The 20,816-nt window shown below is 36.2% G+C and overlaps 1 protein-coding gene across 1 annotated transcript in view; it reads right to left on the bottom strand.

Moving 5' to 3' along the window:
• ARAP2 (ArfGAP with RhoGAP domain, ankyrin repeat and PH domain 2) overlaps nucleotides 1–20,816 on the bottom strand; it is a 185,518-nt gene that overhangs the window by 66,103 nt on the left and 98,599 nt on the right. Inside the window, exons 20-22 of the mRNA XM_081053892.1 lie at nucleotides 8,979–9,142; nucleotides 3,661–3,873; nucleotides 91–196 (exon numbers count right to left, since the gene is read on the bottom strand). Of these exons, the coding sequence (XP_080910018.1) occupies nucleotides 91–196; nucleotides 3,661–3,873; nucleotides 8,979–9,142 (483 nt within the window). The remainder of the gene's footprint in view (nucleotides 1–90; nucleotides 197–3,660; nucleotides 3,874–8,978; nucleotides 9,143–20,816) is intronic.

The raw sequence follows: 20,816 nt of genomic DNA, 5'->3' as shown, positions 1-20,816 counted from the left end.
AAGGTTAACCACAGTACTTTATGTTCAGGAAATAATGACTTATTAAGGGACATGTTTGAAATGAACTATAAAATTCCTAAATCCACTCACCTATAAAGATGTTCAATTAGAGCTGCCAACGTTGCTCGGTTGACTCCTGGAAGAGTATGTATAAATGCTCCATACTTTTTAATTCTTTCCTTGTCATCTTGAGTATCTAAAGGTTAAAAAAAACAAAACACAAACAAACAAACAAAAAAAACTCCAGGCTTAAAATATTAACCTGTATTACAAATTTGCCTTTTAATAGTATTTTAAAACAACATTCACCAATTATATTTCACTAAGTGATACAATCAAGTTTTAATAGAAAAATATTCGAACTTCTATAATTCTGGAGAAGTATTTACATAAACATTCCATGGCTATATGCTATAGTTCTTATACTTGGTAATTAAAAATGAAACACTTTCAAAACTCGCGGTTGTATTTTATCTTCTACTTTATGGACCACTGAATTTCCCCTAATAGGAATATATTCCGTTAATCACTCAAAGTGGAGTGCAAAGTGAAGCTATAAGCCAAAAGTATTTTAACTCGGGCTATGGAAAAATTTCACTATTTTTATTTGAAAATGACATTTCTCATCTTTTTGTCCTTGTAAACTCATAAAAATCTTTCCAAAACTAAAACCAACTGAGAGCTATGAATAGTGCATTACCCCACAGATCCATGTAAAGGAGTTTTTACCAGCCCTGGTACGTTCAGCAGTTTTGGAAAAGGCAAGGTGACAACAGAAGTCATGTGCAGGCCCGGAAAACTATGACACTGACTTAGAGGTGCATGGATGCTCTGCCCTTGTCACAGACAAAACCTGGCTATTCATGGAGAAGAGAGCAAGAAGGAATTACCCTTCACTTTCCTAAGTACAAGAAGTCAAATACGTGGAGAGGCCAGACGCAAGAACCCCCAAACTTCTAGTGTTTAGAAGATGTGTAGTGGTGGTTAGGACTAACCTGCTAGCTCACAGGGGAAATGAAAGATGTTTCTTCAAATAAATAACTTGTGCTGTATTGTAACTCAAGGGGACTGCACTTATATTTTCCCTCTCAATTCCTGATTACCTTTAGAAACAAGACTTATTTCATTTTCTGCTTAGCCTACCTCTTCTATTCACAAAAAGCCAACAGCACATTAATGAGTCTTCAAAAGTACCTGGTCACTTGTAAAGGGAATTAAGATCCCAGGGGAGGTAAGAAACTCTGTGCCACATTTGTGAAGTACACTCCTGTTCAAAACTGCAACTGATAAACCTTTTGTACTGATTCGGCCTGCACATAAGATCTATAAAAGTAAACATCATCATATTGATGTAATAGCATTGGTAGATGACTCTCTAAAAGAAGGGAACACACACAAATTACATTCAGAGACTAATACTGATAGGAAATTAAGAATTAACTATTGGGCGGATGGTTGGCTCAGTTGGTTAGAGCGCTATGTTCTTAACAACAAGGTTGCTGGTTGGATCCCCACATAGGCCACTGTGAGCTGCGCCCTCCACAACTAGATTGAAACAACTACTTGACTTGGAGCTGATGGGTCCTGGAAAAACACACTAAAAATACATAAAAGTTTTAAAAGAAAAGAATTAACTGCCATCCCTAGTATAATTCAAACATTTACCCTCATGGCATTCTCACTGTAGAGGTAACTATATCTATTCAATCAAATGTTATTAATACCACTATACACAACTGAAGTCATGCTAGGACAGCATATTTCATCATTCTTCCACAGACATCAGACAATTTAATAGTGCTCTTGGAAGAATAGATCATATAGCATAGAAACGGGTGGTACACCACTGTAAGGCGTTCTTTGTCTCTGTTGCAGAAAGAGAGCTCCCCTAGGCGGTCACCCAGACAGTTCTGGTTTAGCCTGGTCAGATCCAATGTAGGGGCTTTTGACAGGTCAGGGTGAACTACACTGGATCTAAAAGCAAAGACCTTGAAGGCTATTAGACTCGGTATTCAAAGCCTTCTCCATGTAACTCCTCAAAGAATCACATCCAAGTGAAAGGTATGCACATTCTTCTCTGACACGTTACCATTTCCAACTACCTCCTCCTGGTAAATTGATATTAAAGACATCTTTGTCATTGAATTTGAACCTTCAGCAAAAGCATATTTGTCACACATTTTTGGATCACTACTTTTACAATAAAGACAAACTAAGTCTTTATAAAATATACTATAAATTAACTTCACAGTTTTCAATTACAATAAAATCTTTTTTAAAACAAAACTGAGGGTGGCGAGGTAAAAAGGTTTAAAGAGAAAAAGGCTTATGCATTATTAGCTAATTTCATATTTTGTATCACAGAAAATTATACAATCAATTCTTGTGATTGGAGTTAAACCTACTGATCTGAGAAGTATCCAGAAGTAAGTACGACTGCTGAATTAGGTAGTTACATTGTGAAAAGCTTTATTTTAATAACAATAGTAAATTCTTCTTGCAGATACAAATAGGGGCCATTCTTATAATTTTTCAAACTGCAGATGCTTTGTGACATTTCAATATTAACACCTTAAAATATAACATTCATGTTTCAGAGTAAACAAATACTTTCAAGAAAAAAAAAAACTATTTCTCAACAGAAATATCATATAGTCCAATTCAAGGTCATTTTCCAAAAAAATATTTAAACAGATTAACTGTGCAAGAGATAAATATATTAGTAAATTATGGTATAATTCAATGATAAATTTTAAAAATTGAAAAAAATGAAGATTGAAAAATCTTCATTTCGAAAGCATTAGAGGGGTGGCCGATTAGCTCAGTTGGTTAGAGCATGGTGCTGGTAGCACCAAGGTTGCAAGTTCGATTCCCACATGGGCCGCTGTGAGCTGCCCCCTCCAAAAAAAATCTAACCATTATAGATATATGGAAAATGTGGTTTATTAATAAAATAAAGATTTATATATAAATTGTAGGTGTGGGGGCAAAGACTATATAATAATATGTAAAAATAAAAATTGTTCTATTAGAAAGATGGGATTAAAGGTAATGTTTAAATTTTAAAGTCTTTATTGTTGTAATGTTTCTATAAAAGGAGTTGTTTTGCATGGATGTAAATATAGGTTTAGTGAAATCGATTTGGCCAAATTAGTCATTTAATAAGCTACTTAAATCATTCCTTAAATAGGTTCTCTGACACTGTAGCAAAGCTTTTTAACTTCATTAGACAGAATCTAGGGGAAATAAAGAAAGAGTGAAAAATTACCCTTATGTACTCTAAAGAAGAAGAAAAAATGGTAAAGCCAAAAGTGCCATATAGGGAAATATTGTAAAACCAATCTTGTATTACACCTTTCATTTTAATCCTAATGAGAAATTAATAGCACACATGAACTTGACTATAATATCTCCCAAGTTCAAGCAGAGCAAACACTAAGAAATCTAATGAAAACTAAACCTACGAAACATTACTTAGCAATTATTACAATAAATTTCTTTTGAGGTAGATCTAAACAACCACTGATATTTACAAATTTCTCTTCCGAGCCATATGCATATTGTTCCCTTCACTTAAATTTTCAGATTATGAAAGATTTATAAATCTAGCTATGCAATTAGAACATAAGCATTTATGACAGCCTACGTTGTATGTATTACCTAAAGCAGAGATCCAATATGGGTAGAGCTCTTTAGTAAGAAGCGCATCTTCGATATCAGAGAGAAAACTTTTCAACACGTCTGTCACGTCTTCAAGCTGATGTTTTCCAGCCCTCAATTTAAAGCTTCTTGCATCCTTTTTGAAACTTTCCAGGAGTTCATTTACACGCAAAGGATCACCATTCTTTTGATAGATATATTTGCACCCTAAACCTTTGTTTGAAAAAAAAAAAAGAAAAAGAAGGTTATATGGGGAAAAAGTCTAAAATGAAAATCCATTTGAATATCTAACAATAGAACAAATTTTTGTGTTGGGACGGTGAGTGAGACGAAATCATTATCCACGAGTTGCTACAAACATGCAAGAAGGGCAAAGTGTTGTCCCCTAATTTTAGTATTTAAAATGTAAACCTGATGAATTATTCTACCCTCACTTTAGCAAGACCCCAGTCAGCCCTTCCGCCAGTTTTTCATAGTATCCTTTGCAAACTTTTTTTTTTTTTTTTTTTTTACAGCAAGTGCCCTATTTTCACTTAGTCCCCCAGAATACAAACTTGCCTCCAATTTCACTGACAAAACTGAGGTTCTTTGGTATAAATTTCCTCAACCCTCTGCCCTCATATTTATATATTAACTTCTGTCTGTTCCCACCTTCACCTTCTTCTAGACGCAGAACGGGGTAATCTCCTTTTCAAAGTTATTGACTCATCAAGTGCCACATATAAAAGCAGAGGAATAGTACTGGTGAGTAGTAGTAGGACAGGAGTGATGGTGATGGTGATGACTACAAAGACGATGATTCAAAAACAAACGTCCTCCTTGACCCTCTCAGGTCTCTTCTCTCTTCCTTCCAAAACCAAGCGGAGTTTCCCATATGTATTGTTTCTACCACCGTACATCCTTGTTAATACTTTAACCACACAATCTTGCTTCTGTACCCAACTCCCACTCACTTAGGAGTATCTTCATCAAGAATATCAATGATCTTTGTATCTATGAGTGGATTTCTGTTGTGTTTATTTTGTTCTTTGGATTCCACATATAAGTGAAATGCTGCAGCCGTCTTTCTCTTTGACATAGTCCCCTCAGCACAACACCCTCTAGGTCCATCGATACAAACAAAACAGAAACAAACTCATAGATACAAAGAACATTTTGGTGTTTGCCAGACTGGAGGAGGATTGAGGGGGTGGGTGAAATGAGGAAAGGGATTAAGAAGTACAAATTGGTTGTCACAGAATAGTCATGGGGACGTAGGGTATAGCACCGGGAATACAGTCAATAATATTGTAATAACTATCTATGGTGTCAGACGGGTACTAGATTTATCGGGGTGATAGATGGGAGAGGGGTTGAGAGACAGGGTGAAAAAGGTGAAGGGATTAAAAAGTATAAATTGGTAGTTATAAAATAGTCATGGGGATGTAAATTAATACATAGGGAATCTGGTCAATAATATGGTGATAACTAGATAGTGCCAGGTAGTACTAGCCTAGTCAAGGGGATCACTTCTTAAATTACATAATGTCTAACCATATGCTGCACACCTGAAATTAATAGAAAATAATACTGAATGTCAACTACAATTGAAAACTTTTAAAAAGGGGGGAAAGGTGAAGGGGAATAAGAGGTTCAAATGTCCAGGCATAAAACAAGTAAGTCACGGGGATGTAACGTACAGCATGGGGAATATAGTCAACAATGTCGTGATAGTCTGGTGTCAGATGGTTGCTGGGCTTACAGTGATCACTTTTTCAGTAATGTAAATGCTAAACAGCTATGGCGTACACCTGAATCTGATACATTGTTGTATGTTAGCTTTATTTTAAAATAAAAAAATCTTTAAAAAAAGAATATCAATGAAATTCTACTTTCTAGATGCTTTTCAGTTTTTATCTAATGAGAATCCCCTGCACTCTTTGACACTCCAAACAGATCCCTGTTAAAATTACTTTAATCCCATGGCTTTTATGGCATTATGATATCGTATCTTTTTTCCCCATTCCTCATGGCTACTCTTCCAGTCTTCTATTTATTCCACTCATCTAATATTTACTAATGATTGCAGGAACCCATCTTCAATTACCTTCTCTTCTCCCCTCCCCTACAAAATTCTCTGGGTGAACCCAGCTAACCTCATCACTTCAACTACCACATATATATTTTCACCCAGGTTTTAATTCTCAGATTTCAAACACACACACACACACTCACACATTTTAATAAACATATACAATATACATGCAATACACACACACACACACACACACACTAACACACACGATACTTATACATATGGACAATCAAAATAACCTACGAGGAATTAATTCTCCTACCTCATTCATTAGCTCACCTCCCAATCCCAATATATTCTTTATCTTGTTCCTCGATCTGAATATACAACATGGCCTGCTCCCCAATTCCTTCCAAGTCGGAACCATTCTTTCTCACTTACCACATGAAACAAAAATACTGTGTCACATAGATTTGCATCATGACCTAACTCTCAAACTTTCCCCTTCTTTCCATCCCACATGTTGTTCTTTTGTACACTCGGTTCCTCACCACGTTGTCACAGCTCCTGGCTGCTATTCGTGTGCAGCCTTCCAGTGTGTCTCAGCAATGATGACAGTGTGATCTATGTACAGGCCCACAGGTGTTATCAACATACCTACAAACCTGGGTACCACCCTCTCCCTGCCTAGAAGGCAAGCCTGAGGATGTTATTACAATATATAAAACCCTACACAGACTGGCCTAACCCACCTGCCTTTTGTATCTATCCCCTCTTCTCACACCAAGCGGCCACATTTAACTACAGAGTTCCCTGAACTCATAATGCTGCTCATGATGCCGCACATGGGCACACACTGTTTCCTCCTCTTCATTCTAACTGGCTCCTGTGTTCTCTTAAGACTCATGGTAAGTACTAGGCCTCACCCATGACCACCCCACTCTGGGCGACATTTACCCCTACACACATGGAAGGACGCCTGTACCAACCCCAGAACCTCTCTACCATAGAATTTTGGACACTTGCGATGTTAACTGTCAGCCCACTTGCTTGTCTTTAACCCACAAATATGTAAACTCCTAGAGGCCAAGGGTCATGCTTATTCTCTGTGTACAGCAGCTACACACTGCCTAGAAGAACCCAGTTGGTATTCAATAAACGACCACTTAATGCAAGAATAAGCAAATTGGACAAAGAAAAACCAAAACCCATTGTGACTAAGTTTCTGAGATATGATGTTCCTGGTTGAGTGAATTTCTAAAAGCTGGTATTCAAATAAGTTAACTTAATGTGAATTTGAACACAATTTTGTTTACATAAAGTAATTTTCCCCAAGAACTAACTACTGTAACTCATTTAAAATATTTCAATTCTAAAAATTATACCATGGACTTGGTCAAGTTCAAATCTTGGCACAATGAGTGCGCGCGCGCGCACACACACACACACACACACCATCTGCATCCTGCAGTCACTGGGCATGTTCTAAGTTCATATTAAATTTTCCATTCCATACGTGTTGATGACATTGGGGTTTTCCCCATGTTCTGCTCATTAAAAAACAAAATGAAATAAAGTGTCTTTCATTGGCTTTATGACTTTAATATGCAAGTTAATGTACCTTGTGTTAGAGATACAAAGTAGTTATAATGTATGAAATTTAGCTGAAAACAATCTAATGCTTAATGATTTTAAATTCAAATAAATACCACAAAGACACTTCTGATTCCCCTCGAGAAACTTTAAATTGGATACATTGGAGCTAGTCAAGTTATTTTAATCACTTGTCAGCTTCAGAAAGAATCCATGACATTACGAAACTAACATGATGTGAAAATGCCAATGAGGTTATGCTCTTGCCAAAACATAATATGCATGCAATTCATTTATACCTGTGAAATGCGAGTGCACTAACACTGGACAACTAATATATGAAGATGATAACCTTCTTTCTCCCTAGTATTCAAATAAAAAGATGGTTACAGCTGATAAGGAAAACGTAAACATACTATCATAGAAGGAACTTCATAGAGTAATGCCCACATAATGTAATTAAATACACATTTACAGTACAAATATAATTCAAACACAAGAAATCTGAACATTAATGATAATTGTACTTGGATTACTTATAAAATAAGTAAAATACTTAAAACAGCACCCTTCTTGGAAGAGATTAATATACACGTTATAAATTTCCAAATGTTATTTTCTTCATAGACTTTTTTATTCCGATATTTTGTTGCATATCAGTTTATTGTCAGTTGTCAGGCTGGAACACATGATTCATGGGTTTGTCTTTAACTTTTTACTTCCACTGCTGTATATCTAGTACCCAGATCAGCGGCTGGCATATAAGGGACTCTCAATAAATAAGTAACAAACTAATAACACAATGTTTTACTGCAGCTCTCTCACTGATCATACCTTCTTTTCAAATTGAAAGCACCCAAAAACATTTCTAATTTCAGGAGAACAAAAAAAGTTAACACATTCTAAAGCACCAGATCAATCATTTTACTCTTTCTATCTACAGATTAAAAGACAGAAACATTTTTATATTAAAACTATAGTTAAGAAATGTCTACTTTTTAGAGTATTAAGGAAATCTGTATCAGAAAGGAGTTTGAAGAATTCGTAGTAAATGGAACACAAACATGAAAATAAAGGCATACTTCTACTTTCCAGGCATATCTAAAATACTATTATAGCATATGAAAAGGAAGCTGGACGATGGAGATATCAAGTTGTTCTTACCTATGTTCAAAAAACTGTTCAAAAAATATCTATTACAATTAAGAAACTATTACAATTAATAACCATGATTCTTAATATAAACATATGACCAACAGCATGATGAGTGAAATACACACACACACCTTTGTATGAATGCACACAAAAAGTAAATTCTTTTACATATTGCCCCACGGTTTAACACTTCTAAAAATACATGCTTAGGCAGCACACTGCATTCCCCTAGACTATACTGTAGGTTCGTAACATCTGAAAAAGAGAATCGTTAATTTACTTTATACACATTTTATAATATAGATTCTTTCAATACCTTATTTATATTTTTATGCAGATACAGGAAGAAGGAAATGGTCAAAGTACATTACATAATTTCAATGAATTTTATTGGGAGAAGGAAAAGCATGTACATGAACAGTGACTATGTTTTTATTATTCAGTGATGTACTTACACATACAAAGAGCTCTTATTCAGTCCAATGGAAGTACCCCTTAAAAATTGTAAGAATGATACTATGAGTTCTGGGGGTTGAATAAAAACTGTGATACTTACCATACTGTGTAACAAATGCTATACAGCTGTTCACGATAATGGGAACGTCGTTTTTGCTGAGCTGCTGATCTTGTAATGCATTGCCATCTGTACCTGCTGCTTTTTCAATTGCAGTACGCCAGACTGTGAAATCCAACTTCGTATACCCATGGATGTACAATGTTCTGTAAAGTTTAGAAAGCATTTCAAATTATAATTTTGCTTTTTTAAAAAAAGTTTTTACTTCTGGATAGATGATCCTTAAATCCATATACAGGTGATCTTGTGTCACCCATAAGAAGAAAAACCTTCTGTCTACCACTAGTTTCCACTCAATCCCTCTTTTGCCTGTACACTCACATCTCTCCATAGTATAGAGAAACTTCTCTGAATTTGTGGTCTCTCCTCCTTTCATTTCCAACCTCTTTTATTCTTGCTGAATAACATAACTGAAACTTTTCTGGCAAGCACCACCAGTGATTTTCTAAAGGATATTTTGGGCTGTATTTTTCAAGATTATAGAACTGATGCTTTTATTTCTTAAACAAAAAGGGGGGGGGGAGAGAGGGAGGGAGAAGAGGGAAGGAAGGAGGAGTGGGAGGGAAAGAATGAGGTGGGGGGAACACACCCAATTTCATTTGGCTTGACAGCACACTTCTTTCTGGCTTTTCCTCCTATCTTTCTGGTCAGTTTCTTTCCCAAACTCGCTTCCTCTTTCTGAAAATGAAGGTGTAACCTCAGCAATCTCATGAACTCCAAGACTTTCCAGTGGTTTCATCCCCTGAGTATCAGTTGGCAACTTGCAAATCCCTATCTCCAGGCTATAACTTTGTCTCACAGACAAGATCTCCGTGTGATCAAAAGGCAAGAGAAGAACACAGCTAAGACAGGGAGAAATTCAATCACTTTCTGAACTCAAATTTTAGCTCTGAGTTTATTTCCTTTGTGACCTTGGACAAGTTATCAACCCTGTTTGGGCCTGACAGGTTCATCACTGGCACGATGAAGATAGTAATAGTACCTACCTTCACACTTGAAAAATGTAATATTAACAACTGAGTAATGAACCATAAGACTAACTGATATTAATTTTGGGACACCTTCACCTTAGTGTGCCACAAGCATGTCAAACCTTTCTGCCTCCTCATACCAAGCTGGTACTACGATTCTCCACTCATCCCACCAGGAATGCAGGATTAATTGTAGATTGGTCCCTCCCACTCCACCTCGCCACGTCCACATGAGCTCAGTCACAAAATTCTGTTGGTCCAGTTCCCTGACATATTCGCTCTGCCTCCTCCTCATTCCAACACTGCCTTCTACCAGGTGCTTATATTGCTCCCTGAGGTCACTAAAACCCCTCTGAATAGAACTTCTTTCCCAGTTCTCCACCTCTCTAATCCCTTCTCCTCAGGGCTGCCAGAATGATCTTTCTAAAATGCAAAGCTAATGACATCACTTTTGGATTACTGTTCTTCTATAGCTCTGGAGTTTTCAAGATTGAAAGGCCTTCATGATCTGGTCCTGTATTTCCCCTTTAACTGTGCCTTTCCCCTCCACTCATGACATACTAAAAAAAAATGAAATCTCCTTTTCTTTGTAATAAATATTTTCTGCTCTTTGCCTGGCAACTCCACCTCTTCCTGCGAGCGTACTCCAGGGACCTTCCGTGACACTCTTCCTGAGTCCCTCCTATGCTTAGTGTATAACAGATGTTCCTTCTTAACCCCGAGTTGCCGCTCTGCCCTCCATTAAACCATCTGTGAACATTTTAGCTGCTGAACCCCAAACTTCGCTCAGGTGAGCAAGGAAAGTATTCCAGTCATGAGCACAGAGCCTGGCATTTAGTGGGTACATCATCAAGTCCTATTACAAGATAGAATAAGGTTAGAAACACCATTAATCACCAATGTATTTTTAGTACATTTATACCAAAGTAAAACCAATCACCAATGTATTTTTAGTACATTTATACCAAAGTAAAACTATTTAATCTCGATTCAAAACAATGAGAGGACTACTTTGGATTTAACCCAAAGAGACAGGAACAGGCTCAGCCACGTGAACACTGGGGTTGCTATTATTTTGTTTTGTTTTGTTTTCTTTTCATATTCCTGAAAATTCACTGGCCTTAATTAAAAAAAAAAAAATACGAATGTCCTTTTTTCCCCTTTGGTTTCCTTTCCTGAAATGTTCCTCTCAGAGAACAAAGCTGCTCGCACCTCAGCATATTCACTGCTACCATCTTCTGAACTTGCTGTAACTGCCAGTACTTCACTGCCATCCACACCTGTAATCTTCATCTCTTGCTTTCTGACGTCTTTATCTATTGTTTATATTTTCTACACCACTCCAGCAGCCCTGACCTTCGGGTTTTGTAATTTGCTTTTTAAAGAATTCTGACACTCTAATATTGGTGACATGCTATAAGCCTTTCCGTTTATCTAACATCATCTTTAGCTCAAAAGCATTCTATGGCTGGTGTATTTGTCTGAATGAAACTGTATAGCTCAGATAATTTCCCTGAAAACTATAAGCCGCTACATTATCAGACCTAGCAAAAATGATGTCTTGCTAAATTTAGGAGTTTAGGGAAAGAGAAAATGTTAACTTTGAGTCTTAGTTGTTGTTTTTCTAACCTGATGATTAAGCTCTAAATTTGATATAAAATATTTGAAGCTGTTTGCTTTTAAACAAACAACTACAAATGGGTATTTCAGCAAGCAGCACAAGAAATCCAAAATGCAATGTCCCTCCTACAATACTAATATAATCATTCCATTAGCTGTGAATGTTTCAAACTTCAAACTTTCTTTCTAGTCAGAAGAAACGCCATGATGGCAAGTTTAGCTGTCTCCTTGTGAACTAGTGAGGGGTAGAACGAGTAACGACAAGTTAACTCCCGAGTCAACTTGTCAAAGACTGAGCCCTAAACTATATCGTCTAGTGCAGCAGATGTTTGACATTCAACTGCATCAGTTCAACTTTCCTCTCTGATGCTTATCTAAACTCTGTGCACATTGAACAAAGCATCAAAAGATATTTTCAACACAAAGGCTGGTGGAGTTTTTGATTTCAAGTATGATGAAACAATGATTATACATTTCTGGTTAAGAATTCCAAAGAAACATTCATTCATATCTTGAAAATCTGAAAAGTTATTTTAAAGAATTCTAATTATAGAGAGAATGAATCTAATTGTCCATTCCCCAACCATAAATGTTAAAGGGAACATCAAAGCCATGTAAAAAAGCACCCCTATATCCTATAATGAATCAAGACAGTTCAATAAGACCCAGAAACCAAGTCCCAGGACTAATATAAAAACAATGTTTTCAAAATTGCAATATAATAACCAGTCTACTGACAAGAACCAGAACTGTCTTCACAAATAATAGAAGCAATAAATTTGACTGCATAAAAAATAAATTCACTTATATAACTAAATAACATTTTAAAAACAACTAAAAAGCAAATAACAGACCCACAAATATGATTTAAAAAATAATATCCTAAGCATTTATACAAAAATACAAACACCAAGTCTTCCAGTATAAGTCAGCATTTGGCCAAAAAATACTTTAGTTTTCTTTAATTTCTGAAAGATATTTTTGCTAAATAGAGTATTCTAAGTTAATAGCTGCTGGTTTGGTTATTTTTTTCTCTCTTTTTTTTTTTTTTTGGGGGGGGGTGGTGGTGGTATTCTTTCTTTCTTTTTTTTTTTCCCAGCAGTTTTAAAGGATTTCATTATGCCATCTTCTGGTTTACATGGTTTCTGACAAGGCATTCTCATGTTTGGCCCCTATATCTAATGTATCTTTTCCTTTGGGGCTTTTCCCCTCACAGTGGTTTTCAGGAATCTGATTATGATGTGTCTTGATCTGGTTTATCTCTATCGTCCTTGAGGTATGCTGATTTTAATACATGTGTGGGTTTACGGTTCTTTCAAATTTAGAAAATGTTGGACTACATTTCTTTAAAGTTTTTTTTTTTCTTTAACTCCATCTTCCTCTTATTTTTGGATTATAGTTATACTTCCATGACACTGCTTGATATTGTCCCACAGGTAGCTGAGGTTCTGTTGATTTTACTCAGTCTTTTCTTTCTGTGCTTCAGTTTTGATAATTTCCATTGTTCTGCCTTCAAGTTCACTGATCTTTTTTATATAGTGTACTCTTGCGTTAAGCCGATCCACTGGAATTTTTTCAGATACCATATCCTTGAGCTTTAGAAGTTCCACTTTGTTCTTCTTTTAGTTGTCTACTTTTTTCTCACTATGCTTGTATTTTCCTTTACATCTTTGACTATACAGAGGGTGCCAAGAAAATGTACACACATTTTAAGAAAGGAAAACTGTTTTAAAAGTGTAATACTCGATATATAACAATAACAAAAGATGAATACAAGTCATGTTTGACTTCTACAATTACACGAGGTGCTCAAAGTGGTTACCATCAGCATCCAGACACTTCTGATTACAGCGAACTACTGCTTGAGTAATGTTGACCAAAGTGTCCACCTATAATCATTTTTATTGGCACCCCCGGTATGTATAATATTTAAAAATCACTGTTTAGATTCTTTACTAATTCCCTTATCTTTCTCATTTCTGAGTCAGTTTTATCCACTGATTTGTAGCTTTTCCACATCACTAGTAATTTTAACCATATGCTAGACATTGTGAGTGTTAAATTGAGTGTCAAGATTGTGTTGTCTTCCTTTAGAGTGTTGATGGTTGTTTTGGTATCATTTCCCTGTGTGACCCAGGCAACTAAATTACTTGTGGAATGGCTGATCCTATAGAGGTCTATTTTTTAAGCTTAGTCAGGTAGAAATAGAGCATCCTTTACTCTAGTGCTGGTTTGGCCTAGATGCTATGGATTTACTTTTCTGGGGTCTTTACTAATGCCCTTTGTGTTTAATGAAGTATAACATGGTTGGGTGGAATTTGAACATACCCGAACACTGTCTAAGCTCTGGGAATTGTTCAGCTCCTATGAGTACCACCATGCGAGTTGTTTCTATCTGGCCTCTTAAGAGTTTCACCCTGCAAATATGCAGATTAGTATTGAATCAAAGATGGAAGTGAACTCCTATGAAGATTTCTGAAACTCTTTCACTACATGGCTCCTTAACCTGCAAATTTCAGTGACTACAGATTCCCTGAACTCCTCTCTACCTCTTCGACATAGCAAAACCATCACAGGCTGCTTGAATCTCCTCATTCCGTGCTATCAACTGAAAAATGCCTACCGATAGGAAACCAAGGGGATCGTAAACCTTACTTCATTTGTTTCCCTTCTCTCCACGATCACAATCCTGGAATGCCTATTGTCCCAAAGCCTGAAAACAGTTTGTTTCACATATTTTGCCCAGTTTTCTAGTTGTTTGAACTGACAGGGTATGTACCAGGCCACTTATTTCTTGATGACCAGAAATGGGAGTATGGTAAATTTTATTTAGTCACTGCTTCCATGAAGTGCCCTCATTTTAGTTTATAGAGAGATACAGTATTTCCCCCACAGCTCCAGATCAGAAACTCTGGAATTTGGGGCAGAAATAAGCAAATAATTAAGAAAATGAGTACATACAGAGACTGTGTCACAAGAATAATCCAGTAGAAAACATTATTTTAAATAGCTTGTTTCTTCTGCAGATAACAGTTGAATAAAAAGTGTCCAGGCACCTGATTCCCTGAGAAGAGCAAAGGCTCCAGTTTTGCAGTCTCATCTCTATGTACTATTAAGCAATTACCTATAGGAAGGTGAGGAACTGCCCTGCTTCAGGCTGCTCAAAACTTTTTAATGGTGTTCCACCAGCTGCAGAATGAATTCAAATTTTCATTTTTAAAAGTTTTCGAATACCCTTTTTTTAAAAAAAAATCTTCTGTACGCTTGTAAAGGGCCTGCAATCCTTTTGAGACAAGGCAAGTAGTTATTTAAATGTAACTGATAATACTCAAATGGCATCAATCTATCTTCTGAGCCCATTGGTTCATGCTTCCTCCTCAAGAACTTAAGGTTCAGCCCAACCTGAACTGAATTTGTTCCCTAGTCCATCCTATTTCTCTGAACCTATCATTTCTACCTCTTACAATACCTTAGTCTCTCAGGCCCCTAATTTTTTCCTACTGAAATCCTACCTAGGAATTACAGATCCAGTTAAAAACACTTCTCTTAAAAGAAAAAAAAAACTTATCCTGTTCTCATTTATCAATCGGGAAGTGATCTCAATCTTTTGTGATTTTTTTTCATGTACCTCATTTATTTGTTTGTAAGCTTACATTTTAGTGTATAAAAGGAACTTTAGATTGATTGAAATACAATTTAAAGGATATAATATATACTTTAAAATCCACCTTTGGTTAAACAGCCATGCATTCCTTTTATTATAATTCTCTTTAACAAAAAAAATCACTTTATAAATTTGAATACTCTTTTTTTGCAAAACATGGGATTGGTGAGAGAAAGAGACTCTCTTGCTTACATTGGCAACATTCAGATTAAGCCATCTCTTTGAATTAAATCATCAGTAAGTTACAAAAGCAGTCAAGCTGATATTGTGGGCAATTGGCTACTGTTTAATCTGCAATTACATGCACAATTTAGAAACCACTTTAAGATAATTCACCCTCCAGAGTATTGCTAACATATCAGCTGCTATTAAAACACAATTCAAAAAGGGGAAAACATCACATGTTGAAAGTTGATATAAAATAAGAATCTTAAATTTAGGATGTTAATCTCCTAAATTGAGAAAAGTTATCCATTTCACAATAGTGGAACATATTCATAAAATGTTTATTCCCCAGTGTTAGCTTCTTTATATCTGGGATTTGCAATTTAAAACTGAATGCAGGGCTGGCCTGGTGGCTCAGGTGATTCCAGAGCCATGCTCCTAACGCCAGGATCGCCAGTTCTATTCCCACATAGGCCAGTGAGCTGCGCCCTCTAAAGCTAAGATTGTGAACAACAGCTCTCCCTGGAGCTGGGCTGCCGTGAGCAGTTGGAGGTTGGCATGACCTGTCATGAGCTGCTGCGGTTGCTGAGTGCTCCTGCGGGCTACCATGTGCCACCGTGAACAGCCAGCAGCCAGCATAAGCAGTCAGAAGCTGGCAAGAACTGCTGTGAGCTGCTGTGAGCAGCCGGCCGACGACTGGTGACCAACTGTCTCAGCCAGGGGAAATGTAAGGCTCATAATACCAGCATGGGCCAAGGAACTGTGTCCTACACAACTAGACTGAGAAACAACGGCTTGAACCAGAGTGGGAGGAGGAGAGGTGGGAAGAAAGGGGGAAAAATAAACTGAATGGAGTCAGGGTTGGGAGTCATTCAGTGCATTCATTATGCTTTACTGTAGGTCAACCAAGGAATCTGAAAACTACATCCAAAAAAAAAAACCATGCCAGTCTTTTCTACTTCTGGTAACACAGCTGAGTGATTCATTCATACTTATTGTATTAGGTTGGTGCAAAAGTAATTGCGGTTTTTGCAATTATTTTTAACATTTTAAACTGCAATTACTTTTGCATCAACCTAATATTTATTGTAACCAACAAGCTTTCAGTAAAAGTTACTAACAGGTATCTTTGACAAACGGGTGTGCAGCTACAGAATGTGAAGATGGTGAACACAGTAGCTTATTTATCACAAAGAGATATACAGAGAGTGTGGGATAAAGTGAATAAATCATTTTCAAATGTTAAAAAAAAGGATGATGTAATCTGTACAACATTCCAGTGAAGGTGGATATATAACTGACTGTCCAGGAAAATGCCTTCTGACCTTGTGATGCAGAACATTCACTAACAATAGATATCTAAAAACACGATTTTTTTTTTCACATATAGAAATCCTGACTGAGTCATGAAAGAAAAGAACAGGTTCCAGTCCCAATAACGGCATCAAATAGCATGCCAGAAACCCTAAAGTGTAATCAAGAAACCTTTGTTTTCCAAAATAATAATTTTTAAAATATACAAAGAATACACATTAAAGCGACACCATCTGGAACACCTTCTGCCTAGAGCTTTTTAGAGCAAAAATGCTGTGTATGTGGAAAATATTATTGCAATACTTTTCTGTCTAAAGACACTCATGCTATGCATATAGAGAAAATTATCATGAAGATTAAAATATATATCTAAATAGTAACTATATTCCGTGGATGATTATCAATTTATGAACTTTTCCAATTCAGAGGGTTCTTCCTCTTTCTTGCCTTTAAGGAACATTAATGTATTTTAGCACTTTAATCAAAGGTAGACAAGGACATGGAAAAGATGTGAAATTAATTCATTAAATTTATTGATAAATTTCAATTCTGGTTTCAGCGTTTACTAGCAAAAAAATAAAAAAGGTTAAAACTTACAGCTGGTTGCTTTCTTTTTTTTTTATTAAATTTATTGGGGTGACAATTGTTAGTAAATTTACATAGATTTCAGGTGTACAATTCTGTATTACATCGTCTATAAATCCCATTGTGTGTTCACCACCCAGAGTCAGTTCTCCTTCCATCACCATATATTTGATCCCCTTTACCCTCATCATCCACCCCCCACCCCCTTACCTTCTGGTAACCACTAAATTATTGTCTGTGTCTATGAGTTTTTCTTTCTCATTTGTTTGTCTTGTTCTTTTTGGTTTATATACCACATATCAGTGAAATCATAGGGTTCTCTGCTTTGTCTGTCTGACTTATTTCACTTAGCATTATACTCTCAAGATCCATCCATGTTGTCACAAATGCTCCTATATCATCTTTCCTTAACCCGGAATAGTATTCCATTGTGTGTATATACCACAACTTCTTTATCCATTCATCTATTGAAGGACATTTTGGTTGTTTCCATGTCTTGGCCACCGTAAACAAAGCTGCAATGAACACTGGAGTACACGTGTCTCTATAGAGGAATGCTTTCAGATTTTTTGGGTAGATACCCAGGAGAGCGATTGCTGGGTCATATGGTAATTCTATTCGTAATTTCTTGAGGAACCTCCACACTGCCTTCCATAGCGGCTGCAAGCTGGTTGTTTTCTTGCTCTTTCAATTATTCACTATCTCTATATGCCATCAATATGAATAATTGGAAGTTGTTTTATTTCCTAAAGCCACAATTGTATCTGTCATTGACAAGTCTAAGACAATCTACTTTCGCTTACAGTCATTATTTCCCAAGGGGCTAATAGATCAAAAGAGTTGACAAAGAGGGCAAGGCAATGAAATTCTCTTATTTGGACATGGTATTACAACAGCTCTTAAACAATCACAACTATAATTAATGGGGTTTTTTTGAGTACTGGAAGAGAAGTATGTATTCCCTATCTTGGTAAATGATACAACCATTCATAACTTTACCCAGGCCAAAAGCTCAGAAGTCATCCTTATCTCCTAGTTCACAAAGAATTAATACCATTAAATTGGTGTCAACAACCTACCACTAGATTTAGAAAGCTACCAACATCCAAAAGCATCCATCAATTAATCCTTTCTTCCTCTTACAATTGAGACCATGCTCTGCTTATCCTCTCTCTTATACCTTCAACTACTCCCTTTTTGTGCCTCTTTCCCATTAAAATTTAAAGTTGAATAAGTTCAGGCCATCTAAAAAAAAAACTAAAACAACAACAACAACAAAAAAACCCCCGCACACATATTTCCTTCCTGGGTCAAATCTTGTCTTCCTTGTTGATCCTATTAACCTCCAGACATCTTTGACAAACTGTCCTCGCCAGCTGTTTCAATTTACTCAATTCCCAGCCTTAATCTAATCCGGTTTCTGCTTTATCACTTCTGGTCTCCTCAAAGTCACCAGGTGAAGGCTGCATCACTTATCTAATGGAGTATCTGTCTTCATCAGGCAACCCTGACACTTTTGACTATTTTTTCCTTCTGGAAGCACTATCTTTCTAGGCTCTGTGACACTCTCTCCCTTGGTTTCTTGCCTCACTCCCTGGAAAAATTAGCTTAATATTCCAGGACAGCTCTTCCTCCTGACAAGTGCCCCCACCTCCAAAATGATGGCTATTCATCAAGGAACCAACATGTTCCTTCTTCCCTTGTCACTCTAAGACTTTCCCTAAATGATTTCACCTTCATCCTTCTATATATGGGTAACTCTTAAATCTGCACCTCCACCCATTAACCTTTACATGAACATCAGATCCATAAATATAACTTCCTCGTAGCAGTTTCTCCATAGGTGTGTACAAGCACTTCATGCTCAACATGACTAACATCAAATCCATCATCTCCTAAGTTCTCTCCCAAACCTGCTCTTTTTTTCCCACTATTCCCTCTCTCAAGTACATTTATTTCCATAACTTATACATCTCTACATGCACACATATATATACAGACATGTGTGCATGTGTGTGTAAATACATACATAAATACATCTGAGACCCTGTTATGCACCATCGTGTGCTGGTACATCTGCATGCTCTTTGTCCTGTCAGGGTTTTTAACCCAGAGCACTCACCATCTCCAAGGCTGATTCTTTACTCTGTTCACACTTCTGCACTCTCTTCTTTCTGCTTCATCTTTAATTAGGTAAGCATCGTATGAGTATACATAATGTGTGTGTGTGTGTGTGTGTGTTTGTGTGTGTGTGTGTAATTTCTAATAAAATAACTTCTTTAGTTTTCTAGTAAAAAATTTATTTTCTAACAAAATGCTGAAATTTTAAATTCATGTAACTTACAGTGTTTACCCAGGCTCTGGGTACATCTGTTGATTTAATTCTTGAGAATGATCCACACAAAAGTATTGGTAAATTAACACTTAACACTTGTTCTAAAAACAAGTTTTAGATTAAGTTACAAATTGACCTTATGTTGATTTCAAAATGGATTATTCTCTTCAATGTCCTGGAGGCACTAGAAGGCAATTTAAGCACTGAAAATAGTGCCTGGTACACAGCATGATCTATATATTTTCATCACTGTATTTCTGTTGTTATCAGAATATTAATGACTTAGAAAAAACAGGAAAACCAAGTAAAACCAGAATATAAGCACGTGACAAATATGGTTGTTTTAAGAGTGCATTTCGATGGCAGGTATTCAGAGATTTAAGGAAAATAACTTGGGTACATATTTGTATGTGCATTTCTCCTACACCCATTCTGGCACATTCCTTGTTCTACACTTTCATAAATGTGCTTTCAACACGACTTGTTAATAACACATGTAGATAAAACTTTTAAAATTATTATCAAACACATGATTAAGCAGCTTTAACCATTAATTTGGAATTCCATTAGTTTTCAACAATTTTGTGAACTCAAGAGTGTATCCGAGTTCAACTCCTGATTTCTGTAATCCAGGAAAAAAGTCAAAAAACTACAAAGTCACAAAACATTTAGTCTCCTGGCTTCCCTATCTTGCACCCACGAGGGAGTACAGTGCATCAACAATAGCCACTAAAGAAATAGTCATCAAATTGATTAATTCTAATCCATGTTTGCTATATTTTATTAAAACCTATGTACCACTGGTCAAATCCCTCTTAGAGAGAAAATGGTGAGAAAATACCTCAGCTATAACAACACACAAATATATAGAGAGTTGAAAAAAATATACATGTATATAAATATATAAATATATAGAAAGAGTTGACCATTTTTTCCTGCCATTGAGGTAGCAGGCAGCAGACGTTCCATAAATATTAACAGATGACTATAGAAACTATACTTGTGTCAGTACTTTAAAAATATAATACTATGTATGCATAATACTACCTCATTAGTATTTCTGAATGTGTGATTAACAGTACTCAGACAGAGTGAAACCATCATCTGGAAGCAAAAATCAGAATTTAAAGTATCATGAACCATTATAATCCCAGAAAGAAATAAGT

The sequence above is a fragment of the Rhinolophus hipposideros genome (assembly GCF_964194185.1).
Source record: "Rhinolophus hipposideros genome assembly, chromosome: 1".
Classification (NCBI taxonomy): domain Eukaryota; kingdom Metazoa; phylum Chordata; class Mammalia; order Chiroptera; family Rhinolophidae; genus Rhinolophus; species Rhinolophus hipposideros.
Note: the sequence above shows the minus strand (reverse complement) of the source record. Positions and strands in the feature narration are given on the sequence as shown.